At 35.7% G+C, this 26,727-nt stretch overlaps 1 protein-coding gene across 1 annotated transcript in view; it reads left to right on the forward strand.

Moving 5' to 3' along the window:
* BIRC6 (baculoviral IAP repeat containing 6) overlaps positions 1-26,727 on the forward strand; it is a 238,845-nt gene that overhangs the window by 29,906 nt on the left and 182,212 nt on the right. Inside the window, 7 exon segments of the mRNA XM_082642249.1 lie at positions 5,615-5,808; positions 9,357-9,468; positions 11,755-11,837; positions 15,910-16,132; positions 16,214-16,374; positions 20,506-20,564; positions 24,888-26,282. Coding sequence (XP_082498375.1) covers positions 5,615-5,808; positions 9,357-9,468; positions 11,755-11,837; positions 15,910-16,132; positions 16,214-16,374; positions 20,506-20,564; positions 24,888-26,282 — 2,227 coding nt within the window.

The raw sequence follows: 26,727 nt of genomic DNA on the forward strand, positions 1-26,727 counted from the left end.
ATATTTACGTTGAAGTTTATTTTTATAGATATACCATGATTTTATGAATGCTTATTCCATTGATGGGACATTTTTATTTAGTAAAACAGAACTCATACTGTGTATTTCAACAGAGAGAATTTATTGTAAGGAATTGACGTAATATGTGTATGAGAACTAAAAAAGTGAAAAGGAAACCCTGAGGTAGTACACAGATGTTAGCTATGGGAATCAGCACTCACCTCAGTCTGAAGGAACAAGAGGTTAGGATTTTTAGAACCTAGATACTTAAAAACTTAGAGAATAGGCCCCATGGGTCTGGGACTCAGACTTCTGAGGAGGAGCTGTTATCCAGTAGGTACCTCAGGAGCTTGGAGATTGGAACTTGATGAACTGAGCCTCAGATTTCTGAAGAGAGATGCTACTAGGCTAATGTTAGTGTCTCTGAGGGAGCTCTGTGAAACTGGTCCTGGGAATTCTAAGAAAACAAAACAGAAAACCTCTAAAGACCAGAAGAATCAACTGCTGCCACCAGGTCCTTCGCTAAAACAATATTGATAGTAATGACAAGTAATAGCAAGGAGCGAGTCTTTCTCCCCTCATCATGCTTTCCAATTTCCACCCTGTGTTCCTTTTGTCAGAACTTAACAGCCAGGAAACTGGTTGGCAAAGAAGAAATAATAGTTTACAGAATCCCAGCCCAAACATGATGGAGAAGAAAGAAAAGGGTAGGTTTGGACCCGAGAGACAGTAGTTTCATAACTGGCACATGCCACTCTTTTGGCTCCTCCGCATCTCCATACGTACCATCTACATGTGTTTGAACTTTCATACAACAAAAATATTATGCTTTTACTTAGCAAGACGTACTGTTCCTTTTTACAAATGAAGATATTCTCTCCCCGTCCCCAGAACAGACACAAAGTTCCAACAGATATTTTATCCATCCCTAGGTGATATTAACTACTCCTAGAATTTATAGTTTCAAGGGTTTAGGTAACAGAACTGTGCTACTTAAAGACTAAATTAACTACAACCAAAAATTTTTACGTAAAATAGTGTATCTCTCTGTGTCTGTATCTATCTAAATATATATCCATCTATCATTTATGTAATAAGGGAAGAAAATGTATATAGTTGCTGTATCCCTCAGTTCTATAATGGTCTGTAATATCAAGAGGATATATTTGATATTTGCAGCCTCTTTCTTCTCCTACGTATTCCGTATTCCCTTTGTCCTCAGCCAGCACCTCAACTGGTCTGGTGTCTTTACATGGTCAGGTGACTCAAGGCTTCACTCTTGCAGGATCCAAATCTTCTGTGGTACTGTGTTAAGTTGTAATTGTCCTTTCACTGTTACTATTAGATGTGGAAGAGCTTAGAGGCACCCTAGAGAATCTCCTGGATTATAATTAAGTTCTCCTTGCTCCTGTTATTTAGCATCAATCCAATTTCCCTGTGTTTGTCAGTTTTCATCATACCAACCAGTAGAATAACCACCTTCTTTGCCTGATGATTCAGTGACAAGAGGAACCCAAAATTGCTGGTTAGCAGTATCAACACCTAATTCAATGGAACCATTGTACCCTTGGTGGAACATTCCTTCCTTGACACAAGACCTCTAGAGCCTAAAGCTTAAAAAAAAAGTCTGTGAATGGATTATTACATATAATAGCAACCCTGCTAGGACAAACTGTGTCATGTGTTTTTTGCTGATTGCAAGCATATACATAATCCTGTAAGGTAGAACTCCAGACTTTCAGATGTCTCTCTCAATTAATACTGAAGATAAGTCTTTGGTAAGGCATCACACCTTTTTGTCAGGTCAGCTCCTTCTGTATGATACCCTGGTAAGACCAGTCAATTTCATGGGCAAGAGCCCATTGCTGCCTTTTTTTTTTTTTTTTTTCCTTTGAAGTGCTTTCTTGGTCAGAAGCAAAAAGCAAAGTTGTATGGAATACTTTGTTGGTACATAAGCCATTCTATTAGTCCACAGTAGTGGTTTAATATTATGGCAGAGCATTGTGGGCAGAACATATAAATGCACATCGGAATATGTGTCTATTACAGTGAAGACAAATTGCTACCCAGTCTGTGACTGAAGGAATCCAATATAATCAACCTGCATAGTTGGCTGTTTCTTCTGGAAAATGGTGTCATATTTGGTGCCTCAGCTTTGATATTTGTCATTGGCAGGTTAACCTGCCATTAGCCTGCTCAGTCCTGGTGAGAGGAAATTAATGTTGGGCCTGTACATACCCCCTGTCTCTGTTGCCATGGCATTTTGCATACAGGTCCATTGAGCAAGCACTGGAGTAGCTATGGCCAGAGGGTGAGTGACATTCGTATAGTGCGTATAATTTGCCCATTTCCTTTAGAGTGGATGCCTTTTGATGAGCATTCACGTATTTCACAAATATTTTCACACTGTGTTTATTTTGAGAGGTCTGTCCAAAGACCTTAACCGTTGACTTCCTTGTTAACAATCTTCCAATCCTGATCCTTCCAAATTCCTGAACATCTAGCCAAAACATTAGCTACTGTCCATTAATCATTGAGGACCTTTACTTCTGGCCAACTCAGTCCAGACAAAGAGAACAGCCAGATGAACTGGTTGAAGTTCTGACCACTGAGAAGATTTCACCTTCACCACTGTCCTGATTGGGACTGTGATGCTGCAGCCATCCACTTTGGGAGGTACCAACATAATACGCAGAACCATCTATGTCACAGCTAAAGGTTTTCTTCCTCAATTGTCTCATAAGGAGTTCCCTCTGAAGCCATCAATGTGGAATGAGAAAGGAGTCATAAAGAGTAGGTATTGTGGAAATGTGAGCTACTTGATTATTCAACTGGTCTGAAATTGAATTGCCTTTTGGATTTCTCAAGACTGATTTCTTATAAACCACTTAATAAAGGCTAGCCCTCATACCCAGTATTATGGTTTGGTGTGTCAGATAACACCTAGTTTGTGGTGAACAACTCTGATTGCATAGACATTTGTCTCATGGGTAAGTATTTCTATCAGGGACTACTAAGAAGCCAGGAGCTGTTTCTCAAAAGGAGAAGAGTTATTTACAGGAGCGGGCATGGCTTTACCCTAGCGTTCTGCTACGTGATTGTCCCAGAGACTCCTGATAGGATCTTTACTTGCAGCAGACACTTCTAGTGTCATTGAATATGCTCACAAGGTACAAGTGGTAGAGCATCTTGCAATTCAGCCTGGACATGCTACAGAGCTTCTTGTGCCTTATGTATTATTTGATGATTGAGTTAGAGCAGCATACTCAAATATGCTGAACGCTGGGGTCCAAAATCCACTTAGGCCCACCGAGCATTGTGCCTCTTTTCATTGTTGGCCTTTACAAGTTATAGTAACTTATCTTTCACCTTGGAGGAAATATCCTGTCATGCCCAGACTACTGGACCTTTAGAAACTTCAAAGAGGTTGTAGGACCCGGAGTTTTTCTGGGGATTATTGATTCTCTCTGGCTTGCATGTGTCTTACTAAGGCATTTAAGTTCCTTGCTACTTCCCCCTCATCTGGACCAGTTAGTGTGATGTTACTAATGTAGTAGACCAAGGTGGTGATCTGTAGGTTGTTAGGCTGATCAGGATCTCTGCAGACTAGACGATGGTAAAAAGCATGAGTCCTAGGGTAAGACTGCAGATTTATTGTTTCTGCCAGATAGAAGCAGTCTACTTTTGGATGGCCCTAAAAATTAGTATAGACAAAAAAGTATTTGACAGAATTGTAGCTACCTACAAAATATCAGGGGATTTGTTGATTTGCTTCAGTAAAAATACCTCCTCTGGAACAGCAGCTACAGTTGAAGTCATCACCTGATTTTACAGTCCACAGTCATTCTTCAAGATCCATTTACATTTGCATGGGCCAAATAGGTCAGTTAAATGGAGATGAGATAATTTGATTACCCCTGTATCTTTCAGGTCTAGTATAGTGACATTAATCTCAGAAATTTCCTCAGGATGTGGCATTGCTTTTGTTTAGTAGCTTTGTAGAAAAAAATGAAAGTTCTAGGGGCTTCCACTTGGCCTTTCTTACTTTAGTAGTACTCCAAGAGGATCAGAGAAACAGTGTAGGAATTTTTCTAATTGCCTATTCTATTTCTCTTCCAGTTGTACATTTGGGAAGTAGAGAAATAGCTACAAGATAGGTCTGGGGATCCACAGAGCTCATTGAGACAGCTTTGGGCCAAAATTCCATCAATCACTTCACCATCATGTCCCCACTTTCACTAGTCGACCACAGTGATGTTTTAGGTCAGTTCAGTGTTACTATCTTGTGATGCCTGAAAGATCACAATATTTTCTATTCCCTAGTGCACAGTGACTACAGTGAATGTCCACAGGTGCCTTTGGGGAAGGCTTGGAGTATGATTTACAGTGTAGAGTTGGGGCATTGTTGTAGGATCCTTTCTCAAGGGGATTTGGCCTCCCTTTCAACCAAGAGGCTCTGGGTCTATGAGCAGATTAGGTCTAGAAACAAAGTAAGAGCTTCTCTCTCTCTGTCTCTTAGGTAATTGAAGTCATGTTTCTGGCCACAAGTTTTTCCAGTAATATAGATAAGTAGTAATTTAGTAGGCTGCCTAGAGCGTATTAGACAGAATGGAAACCATTCATAGGCAAGCAGGAACAGGATATAAAGATGAAATTACTTTATAGACATTTCTCTTGGAGATTAATACTTAGCATTTTTTGCAGTCTAACTTCTTAAGTAATTATTTTAATATTAAATAATTGTAGTTAACATTTATTGAAGGCTTACTCTGTTAGACACTACCAATCTTCACTTGAATTCTTGTAAAAACATTATGTGAATAGTTTTTTGTTTTTTTCCCATTTCACAGAAGTAGGAAATTGAAGTTAATTTGACTAGGGTCTCATGGTTGATGGAGAAGCTGGGCTTAGAATCCAAGCCTGTGTGACAATAAGGTCTATGCTTTAGATAATTTGCTGGATTATGGTGACAACAAAAAATACAACATATGAAGTAAATCTTTGTATAACCTAGTAGTGATGAATTGTACAGCTATATATTTATGAGTGGAGATATTTAAGTGCCTAGTTTATGCTTAACATTGTGAATGTGCTGGAGGAATGTGAAAAATGACAGATGATTTTATTTATTTAAAATTTTAATTTTAATTAATTTATTTTTACATCTTTATTGGAGTATAATTGCTTTACAATGTTGTGTTAGTTTCTGCTGTACAACAAAGTGAATCAGCTGTATGTATACACATATCCCCATATCCCCTCCCTCTTGAGCTTCCCTCCCACCCTCCCTATCCCACCCTTCTAGGTCGTCAGAAGACACTGAGCTGATCTCCTTGTGCTATGCAGCAGCTTCTCACTACAGATGATTTTAGTTATCCTTAATTGTGGATGAGATATGTAAGAAGATGTGCTACCATTTGGTTCTAAACTTTCTTTTTCAGGATGGTTAGTTTCATTTTTTATGTAATTGCAGGTTCTTACTTTAAATGATAAATTAATGGAGTAAACTCACTTGAGACTATAAATAGTTCTTTATCTTATAATGTATAAGTCATGGTTTTGGTGAAAACTATTGAGTATGTTTTCCTTTGCTTACACTCCTGTTTTCTTTCAGTGGGCCACAGTTACATTTCATCTTCCTCATCATGTGTTGAAGTCCATTGCCAGTGCCATTGTGAATGAACTTAAGAAAATAAATCAAAATATTGCTGCCTTACCTGTGGCGTCCTCAGTGATGGACAGATTGTCTTACCTCTTACCTAGTGCACGTCCAGAACTTGGGGTGGGGCCAGGTCGTTCTGTGGACAGGTATGGCCTTGCTTATAAAAAGGTGTGACAGTGAGATTGAATTGATGAGTTTTTTGATTAACAAAGAATAACTTAAAATTTGATTATGATTTAAAAAATTTCAAAATATTTTTGAAAACCACTCAGATTTTTATTTCTCTTAAAGTACTGAAGTGAAGTAAACTACTCCTTGACTTGTTAAACAATTTCTTTTGGTGCCTGGAAAGTATTTAAAAGGATTATGAAACTATATTTTTAAAATTCCATCTTTGTACTTGCTTAGTAAATATTTGAGTCAATTTAAAAATATTATAATTATTAAATATATATGAATTATTTTGCCTTGATGAAATTTTGTGACCTTTGGCATAAATTTTGGTAAATTAAAAGACTCTGCCAGAATCTGAATATAAGAGCCATATAAAAAACAAACAAACAAACAAACAAAAAACCCCAAAAAAGAGCCATATATTATTTCCTACTTAAAAAATGAACAGAGTTAAAAAAGCAGTTAGGGATGGGCTTCCCTGGTGCAGTGGTTGAGAATCTGCCTGCTGATGTAGGGGACACGGGTTTGTGCCCTGGTCCGGGAAGATCCCACAGAGCGGCTGGGCCCGTGAGCCATGGCTGCTGAGCCTGCGTGTCTGTGAGCCTGTGCTCCGCAACGGGCTCGGCCACAACAGTAAGAGGGCCCGCGTACCGCAAAAAAAAAAAAAAAAGGGCAATTTTGTGGTTTTTTTGTTTGTTTGTTTTTTTTTTTTTTTTTTTTTTGCTGTACGCGGGCCTCTCACTGCTGTGGCCTCTCCCGTTGCGGAGCACAGGCTCCGGACGCACAGGCTCAGCGGCCATGGCTCACGGGCCCAGCCGCTCCGCGGCACATGGGATCCTCCCAGACCGGGGCACGAACCCGCATCCCCTGCATCGGCAGGCGGACTCTCAACCACTGCGCCACCAGGGAGGCCCTGTTTTTGTTTTTTTAGGGCAATTTTGAATTAAGATTTTTATGCTGCCTGCCCTGGATTTAAGCAGTATTATAAAAAACCACAACTCAATCATTATTTTCTTCACTAGAGATTTATTGGAGTTCTGCTTTGTATAAAACTAACTAAAAAGTCAGTAATGCATTCACTGAAAAACTTAAATGATTTGTTATTTGAAATAAAATTTATCAGTACTGAAGTTCAGAAATGCTTTACTGAGATATTAAATTTAGCAGTTTTGATAAGTTCACATTTCCCTTTCCATGTAGCATTTTACATTTTCACTCCTTCATTGAATGTGAATTGTAACTGCCTATGCTGTTTTCTGAAGTACATTTATAAAGAGTACATGATGATGTAACAAAAGTATTACTGAATGAGTTAACCTTTAACTTATGTTATCTTAAGTATTGCCCCCCCCCCACCCCACTCCCTGCCAGCTGCACTGTGTGGCTTGTGGGATCCCAGTTCTCTGACCAGGGATTGAATCCGGGCCCCCGGCAGCAAAAGCACGGAGTCTCAACCCCTGGGCAGCCAGGGAATTCCCGTATAGCTCTTATATTAGTTTGCGATATTTATTAGTTTATCCTTTTGTAAACTGAAACTGCTTAATCAATTGCCCTTGTTTTGTTAAGTGATTTTATTATTATGTAAATAACTTCTCTTGGTTGTTAACATTTGGGAAAGAATTTTTGTATTCCATAGTAATATTGTATCTCTAACTTTTGGGCAAAATGTGGAGACTTTCATTTTTAATAACTGTCAGATGATATGTGCTGTGGCTATTATTAAAATATTCTTTGGAATATGTCTGGAGAGGGGGAGAAAAAGGAAAAGTATGTATTTAGAATAAATGTTTCTTATCTGAGAGCCATGCCTATCTTGACACTATAATTTCAGAGCTATTTTCTTTGCAATCAGTAGGAGAGTATCTGAAGAACTCAGTGCAAGCTGTCATAAATGGTTTATTTTAGAAAATGCATTCATTAGATGGCATTGTCAGTGTTTCTGGAGGTGTTAAAATGTCTCAAAGTATTAATTTTGATATAGCCTGTGGTGTTTATTTCATTAAATATGAATCTAGGAACCTTATGAAAACCTTGATGAACTCTGTTGGAGGTTTGAGTAAGGGTCTACTGGATGCTATTGCTGTTTTGTTTGGTAATATAACTAAATGGACAGGTTTTCTGTTTTGAGACTGACACAGATTTTTGAAGACATCTATAGCCTGTAGATGATAAAACTTTTCTAACTAAACAATTTTTTTTTAATTTTTATTTTTTTTAAATTTTATTTATTTTTGGCTGTGTTGGATCCTTGTTGCTGCGTGAGGGCTTTCTCTAGTTGCAGTGAGCGGGGACTACTGGTCGTTGCACGGGCTTCTCATTGTGGTGGCTTCTCTTTTTGCAGTGCACAGGCTCTAGGTGCGTGGGCTTCAGTAGTTGTAGCACGCGGGCTCAGTAGTTGTGGCACGCAGGCCCTAGAGTGCGTGGGCTTCAGTAGTTGCGGCGCATGGGCTCAGTAGTTGCTGTGCACGGGCTCTAGGGTGCATGGGCTTCAGTAGTTGGGGTGCACAGGCTCAGTAGTTGTGGCTCGTGGGCTCTAGAGTGCAGGCTCAATAGTTGTGGCGCACAGGCTTAGTTTCTCCATGACAGGTGGGATCTTCCCGGACCAGGGATTGAACCTGTGTCCCCTGCATTGGCAGGTAGATTCTTAACCACTGCACCACCAGCGAAGTGCCTGTTTTTCTTTTTTTTCAAATCAGAACACAACTATGAGTTAAACCTAAAGCTCTCTAGCAATATTATAGGAAACCATGTACTAATTTAAGGGAAGAATTTAAAGGAAAGTATTTTTGTGGTCTCTTTGTGGTGACCTTTACCACTTTCTCTCTCTTTTTAAAAATCAATTGCCCTTCTGTGTTAGGAAGAGGAAGCTCTGCTTATCAGTCCTTTCTTATTTGAAGCTGTTTGGACTTTTTCTAATTTTGGTAGTCTCCTTTAAAAAGATACTCTAGTATTGTCACAGGTTCACTCTTAGTGAGCTAATGTATTTTAATGAAAACATATGTGAAGATTTCTTTTTTTTTGATAATTCCCTGGAGAGTACAAGTTTCCTGGAAAAGGATTTCTCTGGAGAAAGAACATATAAATTGCTTTCTACTTAAAAAAGAAAAAACTAAACTAGAATATACTTTCTCAATATGGTTGAGATAAAACTACCATTCCTTTGGTTGTGGTTTTATCCATTTTTGCAAAACTCGTCACATGATGAAAGTGTAGGGTTCTGTGCCTCTACATTTTCAGATTTTCTGCTCTCTGATTGCTAATTATGCAACATTGGTTAATTTAATCTCCCTGGGAATTGTTTATCAGTTGTAGCTATCTTATCACGTTTCTTTTTCCCCTACTCTGTTCAAGGGAAGTTCCTAAAACTGATCATTTTTTTTTAAAACACAAATTTGAATTGGTAATTAGACATTCCCAGTTTGTGTTGATAATCCAGTAAACTTTTTTCTTCAGTGGTAGATAGTAGTGTCACTGTAATTTGATGCCCAACTTCGGTTACATAAAGTTTGTTTACTTTTAGATCATTGATGTATAGTGAAGCTAACAGACGGGAGACATTTACCTCATGGCCTCATGTAGGCTATAGATGGGCACAGCCAGATCCCATGGCTCAAGCTGGATTTTATCATCAGGTAAATAAGGCTGTCAAAAATTTCTTTTCAATATGACTTTGTAGCCTTTGTAGCTTTTAGTAAAATTGTCAACATTTTAATACTTTTTCAGTCATTATACTATTTTCTGCACCCAGGCTCTGTGCTTGTGTGTATATATGTAATGTGAGTTTTGTTCTTATACTTTTGATCTTAATACTGACTGGCTCTTTCCTATGTCACATACTGTGTATGAAAGGGGAAAACATTAAAAAAGAAAAAAAAGTAACCAATAACTGAGTTAATGCTTTATAACTATTTTCTTTCAGATTATGTATATGATAAGTATGATATATATAATATGTTTATGTATACAGTTAATCAGCAAACAGGCAGTATTCTCCAGATTTGTGTCTTGAGAAGTATTCTCTCTGGGTGTGTGTTTATTTTCAGTTTTTTTTTTTTTTTTTTTTTTTCCTTTTTGCGGTATGCGGGCCTCTCACTGTTGTGGCCTCTCCCGTTGCGGAGCACAGGCTCCGGATGCGCAGGCCCAGCGGCCATGGCTCACGGGCCCAGCCGCTCCGCGGCATATGGGATCCTCCCAGACCGGGGCACGAACCCGTATCCCCTGCATCGGCAGGCGGACTCTCAACCACTGCGCCACCAGGGAGGCCCTTATTTTCAGTTTTGACTTATGCATTCATAACAGAGTAGTACATGTTAGGGTAATGCAATAAAAGCAATACATTGCAGTTACTCTTGAAATTTTAGTTTTATTGGGATTAAAAATTACCCATATATTAGATAACTATGGAAGCAGCATTGTGGGTAGTACAGTGTGACTTGAATACATATGTATTGAAGAATTGATTAAGAAATTATTTAGAAAGAGAAAGAATTAATCAGGGAAAATAGTCATGGTTTTATGTAGGAAAAGAGGAGGGTGTAGAGGTAAGGATGAGTGTGACAAAAAGACATGAGAATGGGACATGGTAGAAAGCTTCGTGGAGCTAAAGTAGAGGAAGTTAAGAAAAATGAGTTTAGATAGGCATAATAAACCAGTTAAAGGAAACTTCAGCTGAATAATGTTGACTGGCTTACCACTGTTTTGCCATTGCTAAAGAAGCTGAGAAATCTAATAATTACATGTCAGTTTACATAAAGCATGCATATTTAATTTTAGAACTAAATTAAGCTTTGAATATATTGAAGTTACTGTCATAAAGAATCTTAAGAGTGATTATTCCTTTGTTATCCTGAAGTGTTCTTGAAATATCTTAAACTAAGATTAAATCAGAAAACTATATATATTTGAAGATTTTATTCAGAGTTTGTCAAATTCCCAGTTAAAGATAGATTTATTTGGGGACTGGCTAATATTAAAATCACTGAATATGTTTTCCTAAGTTAAGGATTGAATGGGACTATTTTTCCTAATAATTTATCTTCTTCCTTCTTATTTGGTGTCATTTCCTAAAACAGTCTGTTAGGTGATGCCTTGATATTTTTTCTGTTGAGCTCTTGTTCATTGTATTCCATTTTTTTTTTTTTTCCTTTTGGCCGCACCATGCGGCTTGTGGGATCTTAGTTCCCTGACCAGGGATTGAACCCATGCCCCCTGCATTGGAAGCACGGAGTCTTAACCACTGGACCGCCAGGGAAGTCCTTGTATTCCATTTTTGCAAAGATCAAATCATAGGTTTTCTAGAATTTTCTACCTGTATTAGGTGCTGATTATTCTCAGTCTTCTAAAAAATATAATATATTTACACCTGTAGACATACTAAGTGCTAAGTAGAGTAAGTATTCAAAAATATTAATGTTAGTTTTTAGAGGTATATTTCAGTTCAGATTTAGATTTTATATATATATATAAATGTCATTTTGTCATATGTGTCTTACTTAAAGAATGTTACCTTAATTACATTCACTAGTTTGCTTTTCCTTTTTACTTGCCCTTTCCTATGTAGTAGTATAGAATTCAGTTTTTAATAATAAACCTGTTAGACTATTTCCTTTCATATACTTAACTATATTTAAAATACTTTAGTAATATAATTAGAAGATGCTAGATCAGAGACTGAGGATGTGTGTGTCTCCATATTTGATTTAGTGGTCATTTGCTGATGAAACATAATTTTTCAAATAAGGCAGCAAATTTATAAACATTTGGGGATTAAAAGTATATTGTTGAGTCCTAATAGTATAGGCTAATTTTCTTTTTCTCAATATGGAATTTTACCTAAAATTATGAACTTATTTAGAAGAGTTTTTATTAAGCAGTTTTAATATTGATAAACCTTTTCTGTCTTCTTTATAAATTTGCAGCCTGCCTCATCTGGAGATGATAGAGCCATGTGTTTTACTTGTAGTGTATGTCTCGTCTGTTGGGAACCTACTGATGAACCTTGGTGAGTCTTGATATTTCTGAATGTAATAGGCTAAGTTCTATAAATGTGCTGCTAAATTTTATTTTTCTGATATCTGTATATTAATATTCTTGCCTTTTGTCATCTGTATTTTTGCCTCTGTCCTAAGAGAATGAGGTAATGCTGTCTATGCTCTGTCACATCACTTGGCATACAGGATCTCTAATGTGTGACTTTCCAAGATGTATACATGGGAGAAGTGCCAAAGAATGGAACTAGACTCTGACTGAAAACTAGAAGGCTATGATAAAATAAGTTTAAGAAGCATGATTAAACTAAGCACTTTAGCCTTGTTCTTTTGAGGGCAGGTCATCAATAGGGAATCCACGAAGGAGGGCCTTTATGATTTACATTTCTAATTTTGAAGTAATTCTAGGGAGCCTGTGGTGGTTTTGAATTCTGGTGCATCAAAGTTTAGAACTTGGTTAAACAACAGAGATCATGTATTGGAACCTCATTTTTAGAAATAACTACTCTGAGGCCCTGTTAATAGAAATAGTGGGACTTCCCTGGTGGCGCAGTGGTTAAGAATCTGCCTGCCAATGCAGGAGACGTGGGTTCAAGCCCTGGTCCGGGAAGACCCCACATGCCGTGGAGCAATGAAGCCTGTGCTCCACAACTACTGAGCCTGTGCTGTAGAGCCCGTGAGCCACAACTACTGAGCCCACATGCCACAACTACTGAAGCCTGCACGCCTAGAGCCTGTGCTCTGCAACAAGAGAAGCCACCACAGAGAGAAGCCTGCGCACTGCAACGAAGAGTAGCCCCTGCTCGCCACAACTAGAGAAAGCCGGCATGCAGCAACGAAGACCCAACACAGCCAAAAATAAATAAATAGATAGATAGATAGATAAATAAAATAGTAATAATAGCAAATATTTGTATAATATGGTTTACCAGGTACCATCCTTTGCATTTTATATACTTTTAACTCATTTAACTCTCACATTAGCTTTATGAGGTGTAGGTATTATTATCATCTCCATTTTATAGGAGGGAATTGAGAATATTCTCCAGTTTAATCCTTATAGTCACTCTATGAGATAAGAATTATTATACCATTTTAAAATAAAAAAAATAAAATTTGGTGAAGAGCATTTGGCTAGTAAGTCATGGAGCCAGGATTTGGTTTTAAGATATACCACTTATTTTGTACTATAATTAGTTTCTGAATGTTAATCAGCTGATATGAACTTGCTAAAGCCTATTAGAGTGTGCATGTGGATTCCAGGTTGAAGTGGGAAATACTGAAAATATGAAAAATTGAAATTGCGTCTGCTGAGAGTTGAATATGAGCAATTTCCAATTTAGGTTAAGGTTCTGTTTGGAATTTAGTCTTTTCCCCTAGAAACCATCTTTATATGTATAGCAACCATTTTAACACGTATATTTTAGTTTCTTAGGCTGATCCTCAGAAATTTATTTAACCCACACCTGAAAAATTATACCATAACATTATAGAATGTATCTTTATTCATAAATATTTTTCTGTGGGAAAGTTGATTCAGATTTCCAACTTGGGCTGTTTAAAACCCGTCTTTTCTTGATATGGTCAGGAAATCAAGGGTTCTACCTTTTCTTTGCCCTGAGATTCAGGATTCCTCAAACTCTTAAGCAGTTAGTAGAGTCTCTGAGGGCCTAGGGCCAGTGCTCCAAATGGATAGAGGGAATGGGATTGATGGGGGCTGGGGAACTGAGCCTTTGTACCTTCTGAATCTGAAAGGAGAAAAAGAATGAACATTTTTCATTTTTAGGGGAAGATGGGACTCATATTTTGATGGTGGGAGTTGATAGAGCCACTTTGGAGGGAGATTGAACTTTAAAAAATAAAATAAAATGGGCTCCTTATTATCTAGAAGTTCCACTTCTAATTTACACGAGAGAATTAATTGCTCTTGTATGCAAGGAGGCACAAAATGGCCATGGTAGTGAAAAATGGGAAAATCTTACATGCCTCTCAGGAGGGGACTAGCTAAATAAAATATATTCATGTAATTGACTGTGATCCAGCAGTTAAAGGAATGAACAGTTAGCTCTCTATTAATCACCATACCTTTTAGATATGTTATTGTGTCAAGAAAGCTGTTGTAGGGACTTCCCTGGTGGTGAAGTGGTTAAGAATCTGGCTGCCAATGCAGGGGACATGGGTTCGAGCCCTGGTCCGGGAAGATCCCACATGCCGCGGAGCAGCTAAGCCCGGGTGCCACAACTACTGAGTCCACGTGCCACAACTACTGAAGCCCGCGCACAGCAGCAAAAACCCAATGCAGCCAAAAATTAAATAAATAAATAAGTAAATTTATAAAAAGAACAACAACAAAAAAAAGAAAGCTGTTGTAGAATGATTCATATAATAATATTGTTTATTTAAAATGAAAAAACCCGTATTTTCTGAATGTACATGTATAAATTTATAAAAATATTTTAGAAGTATATTAAATTCGTAATAGTGGTTACCTGGAGGTGGGATAGGAGATTACTGGGGTTGGATATTATAACCTAAGTGGGTCTTTTGCTGTATTTCAGATAGTTATATGTCACGTAAATAAAATTTTAATTAAAAAGTTAAAACTCAGGTTAAGAGAGAAAGATGGAAAGAGGAAAAATACCCTAAGGTTTGGATGTGAGGGAATCCAGTTCAGATATCATGTGCCTGCAGATGCCATGTAAAAGCATTAACGTAAGACACCTTGTGTATTGTAAATTGTCCAGGATTTATATATGGTTATAGGTAAGTTGTAGGTGCAGTGTAAAAAGAAATATGTATACCCCATGGAATATTTTACAAGTATAGCTTTCCTTTCTTTGACATGGAAGTATAAAAATGGGTTTTTAAAAAAGCCTCTTTTTTTTGGTGGCAGCATTCTCACATTTCAAATAATGCCTTGTAATTATAGCTAGTGAAAGTTTAAAAAATAAAAAAAAGAATAACCAAAAAGAAATAAAGTAGTCACAAAGTTGGGCAGATAATTTTTAAGTGTTAAGTTGATCCTGCTTTAAATATTTGAGAAAATTCTTCAAGTCAGTATACCAGTCTTGATCTGAGGTCCTAGTATTTTATTCTTATTACACATGTTAGGGTTTTCTAGTAAACTAATTTACCATTTCATTTTGCTCAGTAAGTATTTATGTGAAGGAAATAATGTACAATCTATAGACATTATCCAAGTTTCTTTGAAGTTATTTGTCTGATGGAGTCTGATAGTGAATGTGAAAGGTATATCTCTGTGTTTTTAATATATGTCATTTTATCCATACTCTAGAGATCTTTCTGCTTTCAGGTCTTTACTAAAAAAGTTTTTTGCAGTATGAATGGCATTTATAGAGTTTTATTGTATGCTCTTTACAGCTGTGGCCACCTATATAGATAGGTGGGTCTGTATCTACGTATGTATTATTTATTTATTTATTTTAAAAACAGCTTTATTGAGATACCTTTGACATGTGAAAATTACATACATTTAAGGTGTACAGTCTGGTGTTTTAGTATATATACACATTGTGAAAAGATCAGCATAATCAAGTTAATTAACATATCCATCACCTCTAATAGTTACCAGTTTGTGTGTGTTTGTGTGTTAAGAATATTTAATTCAAGATACATCCTCTTCACAAATTTCAAATATACAACATGGTAATGTTATCTTTTGTCACCATGCTGTAGAATACATAGAAAATTTTAAACTGAAACAAAGTAGTTATTTATTTAAAGCTGTGGGAAACCAGTGTGAAGAAATATAAGGAGATTAAACAGTTTTATCAGTATATTAATATGATATAAATTTTACTGTATCATTTATCTCTGTTTCAACTGAGACTGGCTTTATTTGTAATCAGTTGAAGTGAACAATTGCTGTTAAAGTGAGTAGTTAACATGTTAGAGTGATCTCAGTAAAATGAAACAATTTGCTATTTAAGTCTTTAATTAAAGAATACTTTAAGTTCAATTAATTGTTTTTTTTTTAAAGAAAAAATATCGTGCAGTTCTCTTTTAGTGTACAGACTTAACAGTTTAGTTGTTCAGTAAACTTTCCCTTCCTTTTTTTGTGTAAAGGTCTGAACACGAGAGACATTCCCCAAACTGCCCGTTTGTGAAAGGTGAGCACACACAGAATGTGCCATTGTCAGTCACTCTTGCAACAAGTCCCGCGCAGTTCCCTTGCACGGATGGAACTGACAGAATATCTTGCTTTGGGTCTGGGAGCTGCCCTCACTTTTTAGCTGCTGCAACGAAACGAGGAAAGATCTGCATATGGGATGTTTCCAAACTTATGAAGGTATGTTTTAATTTTGGAGAAACATATTAGTAATTGAGAAAAAATCCATTGTAAATTTAGGCTTTTCATTTATTTGCTTAGGTGCACTTAAAGTTTGAAATTAATGCATATGATCCAGCAATTGTACAACAGCTTATTCTCTCGGGAGAACCAAGCTCAGCAGTTGAATCTAGGAGACCAACTTTGGCATGGCTGGAAGACTCCTCTAGTTGCTCAGATATTCCAAAATTGGAAGGAGATAGGTATGTAAATTTGTTTTGATAATATTTATAGAAGTTAAGTGTTTTCTTTTCCTAAATTGTATATTCTCTTAATTCTAATTAAAGAGGTAGAAAACATTGTTAGTCTCAAGAGATGAGAGACTCAGTGTTTGGTTAGACATCTGAAAGAATTGATTCTTGGAAGAAATTGTCATTCACAAACAACATGGTCTATAAAATATACTTTATTTTCTATCTCAGTCTATGCCAATTGGGAATAATCACACCATTGAAAAGTAAAGTCTAAATAATGAAATGAAATCCTTGGATTAGATTTGTAATTTTGCCTTCTTCTAAATCTTTTCATAGAGCATTTGAATCATTTGGTTCATTTCCCCTTTTTTCATTAGCAGCTAAAATATAGAAGTGGTAATGAATAGTGAAATAACCCATGGCTAGGCAAGGTGATCTAATTATTTAAAACAATAAATGTATCAGTAGTCAGCAGTGAGTTGAGGTACAATAATTAATGCTAAGGAAAGATTCTGGTAGAATTGTTGTGCTGGATTCTATTCTATTCAGCTTTTCCGGAGATTCATGATTTCTGTGGCTGTATTTGACCTATGTGGGGGAAAGAGAGTCAAATTAAAATCCCATCTTACCTACTTGTCTCCAAAGAAGCTCTGCAGTTGTAACTCTGAACTGGGTAGGATTATAGAGCAACATTTGCGATACTCCCAATGTAGGCAGAAGAAAGGGGTCCATAAGCCACTCAGCTTGTTTTAAGCAATAGCAGCTACTACTTTTTAAGATTCTGATGGTAGCCATGTGAAATGGAGCCTGTGTAACTGATCAGGTGTCCTGGTATACTGAAATCTATCATTTCACTTGCAGGGCTTCTTGTGTTACTGATGTGTGATTGGTGTTACACCACAGTGATTTATCATTTTTATTTCACAATCTATTTATTTGGTGGCATGCACTTTCATTAAGAAGTAATATAAAACTTTACTAATGGAAATGATTTCATTATTTAAATTAATGGAGAATTCACAACATATAAAATGGGAAGTTTACCTCTGTCTAGCCCCTCTTGCTAATAGTAGGTGGAAATTATTAGTAGGTAATTGAATGTGGTCTGAGTTCTGGAACAGACTGAATTAAAGCTTCATGGTGTTCTCAGTTATTTTAAGTCCCTGTGAGAGCTTGATGGGAAAGCAGCTGGCCCATTGTTGTCTTGAGTTTGACCATATTTGCCAGTAAGACTGAAAAGTAAGCATGCGTGATCTCTTTGATTTACTTCGAAATTAGTGGAAAATTATTCATAGAAGATAATGAAACTGGTATGTCCTGAACACTGACTTTAACTAGAACTTTTGACTCAGTTTTGTAATTTGAGGATTAAAAATTGAATCAAGATGTAGTTTTAAGATCACACACATATACACACCTTGGTAAAATGTACATTTTAGGTAAACACTTGTCCAGTATTTCTTGTGGACAGGTATTATCTGAACTTGTGTGCTAAGGTTGAGATATAAATCTCTCTGCCTGCTTTTTTAAGAGACTTAAAATCTTTCTAGGGTAGAATGACCCTTTTCTCCCAAGATAGTGTGAAATGAGTCATATACAAAGATTACTGTGTGTCAGGGTGGTAGGAGGAAGCTGAAGAGGTGGAGCTTCAAGCCCTTTCTCTCCCCTTCTTTTCCTCCAGAGGTAGCAGGATTCCTGTTGAATTGGTAGTGGATATAATGAGCCAGACTACCTCTGCTTCTGTGACACAAGATATAGTATATTTTGTTTTAAAATATGCTGTGCTTCATTAGCTTGAAGAAGAATACATTAATTGAAGAAATTAAAGCTTAACCAAGAAGTTTAAAGTAATTAGCAGTATAGCTTGCTTGGCAATTGTTTTTTGTCTATTTCTACTTAGGAGGCAACATTTGTCTTTGTTCTGAATTTATTTAAGGAAGAATATTTATTTGGGACACATTTAATTTTAATGAATTAACATTTTTGTCTGGATGCCTCGTTTGTATATTACGTCTTTCAAATTTGCAAAAATTTCCTGAGTTTAACTTTGAAGTTGCTTATGGTATTGTATATCTTAGTTATATATCAAAACTAAGGTACACCTGTAGTATTAGCATATATAATCTTAACTAAGCATTTTAAACTTACCATATATATTTTTTTGCATGTTTATTACTTTGGAAAAGGTTTTATATCATGTAAAAGACTTTAGTAAATCTAGTGTCTATTATATAAGTACATTTGACCCTTGAACAACATGGGTTAACTGCGTGAATCCAATTATGTGTGTATTTTTTTTAACAGTGAATACTGCACAATCTGCGGTTGGTTGAATCTGCAGATGCAGAACCACGGATACAGAAGGGCAATTAGTATAAGTTATACACAGATTTCCCACTTAATGGAGGGTTGGTGCACCTAACCCCTGTGTTGTTCAGTGGTCAACTGTAATGCATGTTTATTGTAGAAATATTAGAAAATAATGGAAGTAAATTGAAGAAAAGTAGAGTCCCCATTCTCATACCATCTAGTCATGTTAACGTTTAGGTGTGTATAGTTTTTTTTAAACCCATGTGATTTAAAAAAAAAACTATTGATGCATAATTACCTATCAGAAGATTCACCCTTTAAGTGTACAGTTTAGTGGTTTTACTCATATGATTTTATCACTTAGTAGTATGAGCATTTTTCTGTCAAGAAATAATATAATGTTTTTTTAAATATTATTTTATTTTGAAGAATTTTGCAATAAAGCTTTTTTTTGTGTGGGCTAATTAAGGCAATTATCTGGCAACCCTTTGTAACATTCTCTGTAACTTCAAGACAGCTGAATTCCTTCTTTAAAATATACTACTACTAGATTTTATCTTTTGTCTCAGTGTAACTGGGTAATATTTGGCTATTTTTCTTAATGCAAAAGCCCTCAAAACCTATCATTTCTTCTTGGTTTGAACTTCTTCATTCTGGATAATTCCCAATCATTAATTTTTCCTCTTAGGATTTATTTTTCCAAATATCTTTATTATTTTTCTGAAACTAGCCAGTTAGTGGCTTGAGGCTAATTAGCAGCTCATCTTTCTCACATTCTTTTTGTTATTTTTAAATTATAGCACAAAATTTGTTTATGGTTAATTATTACCAGTTGAAAAAACTGAAACACAGAAATTATGTCAAAAATATCTAAGCAAGTATCTTCCCACCCCAATTTCAGACATTACTTTAAGCATTTTTAAGGGACATTACCAGGTTACATTTCATAATAAAATAACATTATAAATGCCTAGGTATTTCAGATGGAAGTGCAATATACTGTTTCAAAAAGGGAGAATTACTTTTCCTTCTTGTGAAATGCATCTTTTAATTTTTGTAGTTTAGGTTATCAAAATTTTAGAACTGCTGTAAATGTGCTGATTGTTAGTTCATACACTGCCTAATGTGCTAGAGTGGTCTGTAATTATATCTTTTTTCCTGTTTGCTAACAATGGAGACTAAGGATAACATTAGATGCAAAGAGAGAGGCTGGCAATTTCTTGGCCACCTGAGTGAAGAGGAAAAAGAATCTTGTTGTCTTGACTCCTAAGTTATGAGTTTTAGTAGTTTTCCTGCTTATCAAGGCGGTCTTAACAGCCCCTCCCAAACAAGGAAAAAAAACGAAAAGCAAAACACAAATGAAATGCATATCTGTGTGAAAACACTTACATACACACATATTTATACAGCTATTCTATTTGGTTTTAGGGTAACTTTTCTGAATTCAGTAATAGAATAGTTACTAAAATTTTACTACTGGAAGCTTGTGCTTGATCTTATTAGCTGTTTTTCTCTTTTTTCATTTTATTTACCCAGACTGTCCCTAGTCGTACCTATTCATTTGTCGAATTCCCATAGATTCTGTTGTAAGTTTTTAGAGATTACCACACTCTATTTCAGGCAAGCATTTATTTAATGATTTAAGATTATTCATTATTAGCATTGTTAATCAGTTAGGGTCTCAAACTACTTATATATCATTTAAGCTAGTTGTGTGATGCTTGTTTGAGATGCAAAACAATGGTTGTAACATTGTCCTTTTTTCTTTGCTGTCTCATGTTATGTATACTTTTTTTGAAATGGAAATTAATTTTTAATTTATCTTTTAAGTGATGATTTACTAGAGGATTCAGACAGTGAAGAGCACTCCAGATCAGATTCTGTGACAGGTATGTAAAAAATACTAGATAATCTGTTTTTTATATCCTTGCATTTATATAGTTTTTAGGTAAAGCTAAATACCACTTAATTCTATATTTCTTAGTGCAAACTCTAAATTTTCATTAATACACAAAGAAATCTCAAATATTATGTATCAGAGATCTTGAATTAGTAGTGTGTTCATAGAGTTTCGTACTTAAAATTTAAATAGTACCTATTTGAGCCAAAGGAATTAAAATGAATCTTATTAAATCTTTGTCACATATTTCAGGGACATTAAACTCTTCCAAATGTGTTCAGCTTATTTGTATAGTGTATTGTATTATTAAATAAAAGTAACATTTAAATGAATAATTATTAATTAATGATTTCTTATTCTCCCCAAAACACAGGTGAATAGAGAATAAATTTTAAAGTATAAAATCATAGACTAAGCCATCAAGTAAATGCTGCCTTGTTCATTAACTTATGAAATATTAAGGCAAAAGAGTATGCTTCATATTTTAATGTAGTTATATTATAGGCAAGGCATCTCAGAATTTGAATTCTAACCCTGTCACTTTTTTTTTGGCTGTATTGGGTCTTCGTTGCTGTGCATGGGCTTTCTTTAGTTGCAGTGCGTGGGCTTCTCATTGAGGTGGCTTCTGTTGTTGTGGAGCACGGGCTCTAGGCGCGCGGGCTTCAGTAGTTGTGGCTTGTGGGCTCTAGAGCGCAGGCTCAGTAGTTGTGGCGCACAGGCTTAGTTGCTCTGTGCCATGTGGGATCTTCCTGGACCAGGGCATGAACCCGTGTCCCCTGCCTCGGCAGATGGATTCTTAACCACTGCGCCACCAGGGAAGCCCAACCCTGTCACTTATTATAGTCTGATTGCACTTCCTAATATATAAAATAGTGATATTAACATCTGTTACTTAAATTTTGGGAATTGATTAAGATAAAAATACTTAAACAGGTTACCTGGGAAGTAGCCACTATTTTAAAGAAGTGACCATTATTAAATTCTGGCTATTTTCTAATGTCAAATGTCATGAAATAAGGACATATTTGACTTATTAAATCTCTTTAAGGGAGACTTGGTTTTGTATAGTTAAGTTGTTAAAAGTTATGTGTCTAAAGTTAGTACAGAGTAGCAGGTGCTCTCAATTCTAATTTGTTGTAAAATCTTTTTAAAGCCACCAGAATACTGCACTGATTTTGGGGTTAACCCTCATTTGTCTTTTAAGGTAGTTCTTAGCAATGAAAAAAATCAAGAGAAATGTAGGAAACTGCCCCGAATAATATACAAATGTATAATTAGCTCTAGGAAAAATAATAGATTACATTTAAAAAATTTAGTCGGATGAAGAGTGCTCTTTTTCCACTTTGTTACCCCTTTGCAAAAGAAAGGGCTACTATTGCATTTTGAAAAATCTGATGAAGAATAATACATTGGTCACTGGTTATCTGGAGATCTGGTTAGAGCTTGAACTCTTTTGCAAAATAAGTCTTTGGTCTTGTCAAGTCACTTAAACTCTCTGGGCTTCAGTTTTTCCTTTGTCAAGTGAAGTATTTGAACTAAATGTTCCTTTTTCTGCTCTTAAATTTTTTGATTCTAGCTATTATCCTTTCCTTTGTATGCAGTGGCCTAGCTCTTTCTCTGGGTCTAGGGATCTCAGTAGGTATTTTTGTAATTATAGTACTTATATATTGATCTATTTCCTTATCCCTTTTCTACCTTTATCTTTTTCATCTATGCCTGTTTGATCTTTCACACTTCCTTTAGATTCTGTAGTCCTGTTTACTTCACTTCCCACTTACCGTATATTTCTGTTGACTCTTTTTATGATACCTCATTCAGGGTTGGGAGTGGTGTCCTCATGTAGTATTAAAAGGTAACCATGGTAAGAGAAAAAAATCCTTCCAGTTCAGAATTTTTAATTCCCTCATTTGAGGATTTATAAGTAGTTCATTCATTTACAGTAAAATATGTATCTTCTAAGCTAATTCTTTTATATTGAGAGACTGTTGGTGAATTTTGGAGGCTTGTGATATTAATGGGATATATATTTTCTTCCTGAAGTATCTAAAATAAGTCATAGATGCTATTTCAAAACTTAAATTTACTAACTCCAAGTTCTTCCTGTCGAATGATATGGTCTGAAAAATTGTAGAATATATTTCTTAATTTCAAAAATGTAAGTGGAGACTAAGAGACTTTTATCTTTTTTTAGTTGAAGGTTATGACTTTTGTAAGTAGATGGTGTCAGAGAGAAAAGTTTGCTCTTTGGTTCATATATCAGAATTATGGGTACATACCTTCTTGTGTAGAAGGAGAAGAATGTTTGGCAAGAGACTGAAGAACAGTTCAAATTGAAATTTGATGGTTTTAGGAAAATGCCTGATGTAAACCTCTGGAAGTTTGGCTGGCAGAACTGTGGGTTGACACTACCTAAGTAAGCAGAATAGAGAAGCGTTTCCCAGTATGATTATCTGAAGAATATTATACTGCAGGATATTTGTAGCTATGTTCCGTAAAAATTTATTTTGTGGTCCAACAGGTTTGAGAAATTCTGAGACAAGTAAAGATAATAGTTTTCCTTACTGCAGTATTTGACAGTGGTCGTCCATCTTCTGAGGAGAATGTACTGCATACGCTGTTTCCTAGACATCGATTAAATAGTTGGGAAGAAACAGAATAGTAATGCCACTTGTTATATTTTCTTTTTTAATGGATAATCTCATCTCACATGTCTTTTGAATATTGTCTTAAATATGTGTTAATATATGTAACTTACGGTTAATTTACTTTGTTTTAATATGTACATAATAGCTTTTTCTTGGCAATTTCCTACCATAACTGAAAAAAAAAACAGTTAAGTAAGTTTCAGTTTAGTCCAATAGATAGTTAGCATCCTCAAGATTTATTACAGTGTGTTGCATGTTATAAAAATCTCACTCAAAATAATGTTTCAACTTTCAGCCTCATATCTAAATGAGTAAATTTGTAAAGTAAATATATATAAATATTGCATGGCAATAAAAAGGCTGCACGTGAATATAGTCAAATGAGTGGTTAAACAGCTTCATTAGTACAGTTAAATTGTTAGGTTTATAACTAAAGTTTTTTCTGCTTTGCTAGAAATGGATTTAGCTTTAGATGATAATAGTGACATTGTATGAAATGAGAAGTTTATGCTCAGAAAATGGGAAAGTCTAGATTAAGCTGTCCATGAGCATTTTGAAGATATTGCTTATGAAATCATTAACAAAAATGGTGTAAACAGAGCTTTCAGTATATCTCAAGTGTTGGATGTTCTGTGAATCTCTGTTGCTCATTCTTGTACTTGGGTAACTTTCAAACTTCCATGCAATCACCTTGAGTTATTTTATACTTATTTCCTTACTCTTCTATATTCTTCTTAATCTAAAATTGTAAAACCAATTCCAGTTTTTTTGGTATTTCCACAAGTTACATAGAGTGAGCTTTACATTATTATTGCTAATAACGTTGTTGCCTGATAGTTTGTGCTATTGAGGAGAAAAACAGATTGGTTGAAACTTTGCATTCAGTATCAAGAGATTATACCTGGTTTAGAGGTTGACTGACATCTACTTCAGGGTTTTGTGTTGAGAGAGATGTTATTTTTGGAGCATTGAGACTGAGGAATGACCTTTATACTATTTGTAAGGGGACAGCTTGAAGATCACACGGTAGACAAAAGGTCAGTAAGGGTAATGTTATGTAGTTGACTTGAAATGAACTAAAAATGAGAGGATAATACAGAAGACACTTACATTTCCCTTAAAATGACAAATTTTGGGAACTTTTTTTTTCTAGTTATTATTTTTTTCTGAGCTGAGGTTAGAATTAAGTTGCATACTATGACAGTCAACTGATAATTAGCAGGGTGGGAGAGAGGTGATGAACTGAGATTACAGTAATGTTTCATGGATATTCTTCAAAGTGCATAAATGACATATGCATAGTATTGAGTGTATTTTTGGTTTAGAGTTGAAGGACAGAAATCTTTTATTTTGATACTAATTATGTCTTCATTCTTTAACCCTTTTTTTTTTTTTAAAAAAAGGATTTTGTTCACAGATTGCCAGGAGAATGTATTCTGAATTTAAAATGATTTTTGAAACTCTTTAATACCTCTGTGGTTTTTCCGAGTAGATTCATCTCAGGTTTGATTAAATTTCCTTTAAAAGGTCTTGAATTCTTCCACGAGTGTAATTAAAATGCACCAACTGGATGAGTAAAAAAAAAGAAAATTAATGAAAATGTTATACTACAGATTTTGATTTATATTCACAAGGCCATTTGTAATGAATATTGTTCCTTTTCAAAGGGCATGCATCACAGAAGGAAGCCATGGACGTGAGCCTTGATATAACAGCACTCAGCATCCTCCAGCAGCCAGAAAAACTTCAGTGGGAGATTGTTGCAAATGTTCTTGAAGATACTGTTAAGGATCTTGAAGAACTTGGGGCAAATCCTTGCTTAACCAACTCTAAGAGTGAAAAGACAAAGGAAAAGCACCAGGAACAACACAACATTCCCTTTCCATGTTTATTAGCTGGAGGTTTATTAACATATAAATCTCCTGCTACCTCACCCATTAGTAGTAATTCTCACAGGTCACTGGATGGTTTAAGCAGAACTCAGGGTGAAAGTATATCAGAACAAGGGTCAACTGACAATGAATCCTGCACTAATTCAGAATTAAATTTTCCTCTGGTAAGAAGGACTTTACCCATTTTGCTTCTTTATAGCATCAAGGAATCTGATGAGAAAGCAGGAAAAATCTTTTCACAGATGAACAATATAATGAGTAAAAGTTTGCATGATGATGGTTTTACAGTTCCACAGATAATTGAAATGGAGCTGGATAGTCAGGAGCAGTTGTTGTTGCAGGATCCTCCTGTGACTTACATTCAGCAATTTGCAGATGCAGCAGCCAACCTTACCTCTCCAGATTCTGAGAAGTGGAACTCTGTGTTTCCCAAGCCTGGGACTTTGGTTCAGTGTTTGAGGCTGCCAAAGTTTGCGGAGGAGGAGAATCTTTGTATAGACTCAATAACTCCTTGTGCTGATGGAATTCATTTATTAGTAGGACTGCGGACATGCCCTGTTGAATCCTTGAGTGCAATAAATCAAGTAGAGGCCTTGAATAATTTAAATAAATTAAACTCTGCACTATGTAATAGACGGAAAGGTGAGCTGGAATCAAATCTTGCTGTAGTGAATGGTGCAAATATTAGTATAATCCAACATGAATCACCAGCAGATGTACAGACTCCTTTGATAATTCAACCTGAGCAGAGGAATGTTAGTGGTGGATATTTAATACTTTATAAAATGAATTATGCCACTCGGATAGTGACTTTAGAAGAGGAGCCAATAAAAATCCAACATATCAAAGATCCCCAGGACACAATTACCTCGCTCATTTTGCTTCCACCAGATATACTGGATAATCGAGAGGATGACTATGAGGAACCTGCTGAGGAAATGCAGTTAACCTCAAAGAATGGCATTGAGAGAGAGAAAAAATCTGATATTTCTACTCTTGGACACCTGGTAATAACCACTCAGGGAGGATATGTAAAAATATTAGATCTTTCAAACTTTGAAATTTTGGCCAAAGTGGAACCTCCTAAAAAGGAGGGCACTGAGGAACAAGACACATTTGTTTCTGTCATTTACTGCTCGGGCACAGACAGGCTGTGTGCATGCACCAAAGGTAAGCTATTGATTGGTTTGGTTCTTCTACAAATCTTATAAAATCAATGTATATGGCATTCATTTATGTGCATACTTAGCATGAATTTTAGATCCATATAGATGGAGAGAAATTTATTTTTTTTATAATGAAGTCGTAAATCTTTCTACTGTTTTAACTGTTTTTAAAACTTTTTTCTACTGCCCTAGGTAAGGATTCTAATTTAAATAAGTTAATAAGTCTCTCAGAAAGTATCTTCTCTGCTTTAACCTCAAGAAAATAACCTGCTGTTGTTTCTGTGAGTCCTGACTCTGCATCTGCTCAAATTTGTGGCTTTGGACAAGTTACTTTAAACTCAGTAAACCTTTGTTTCTTTATTTATAAACTAGGACAAGGCAGCCTATTTCCAGGCTTGATAGAATTAAATGAAATAATGTATGTAAAGTTTCTGGCACAAATACATGTC

This window comes from Mesoplodon mirus (genome assembly GCF_964341445.2).
Source record: "Mesoplodon mirus genome assembly, chromosome: 14".
NCBI lineage: Eukaryota > Metazoa > Chordata > Mammalia > Artiodactyla > Ziphiidae > Mesoplodon > Mesoplodon mirus.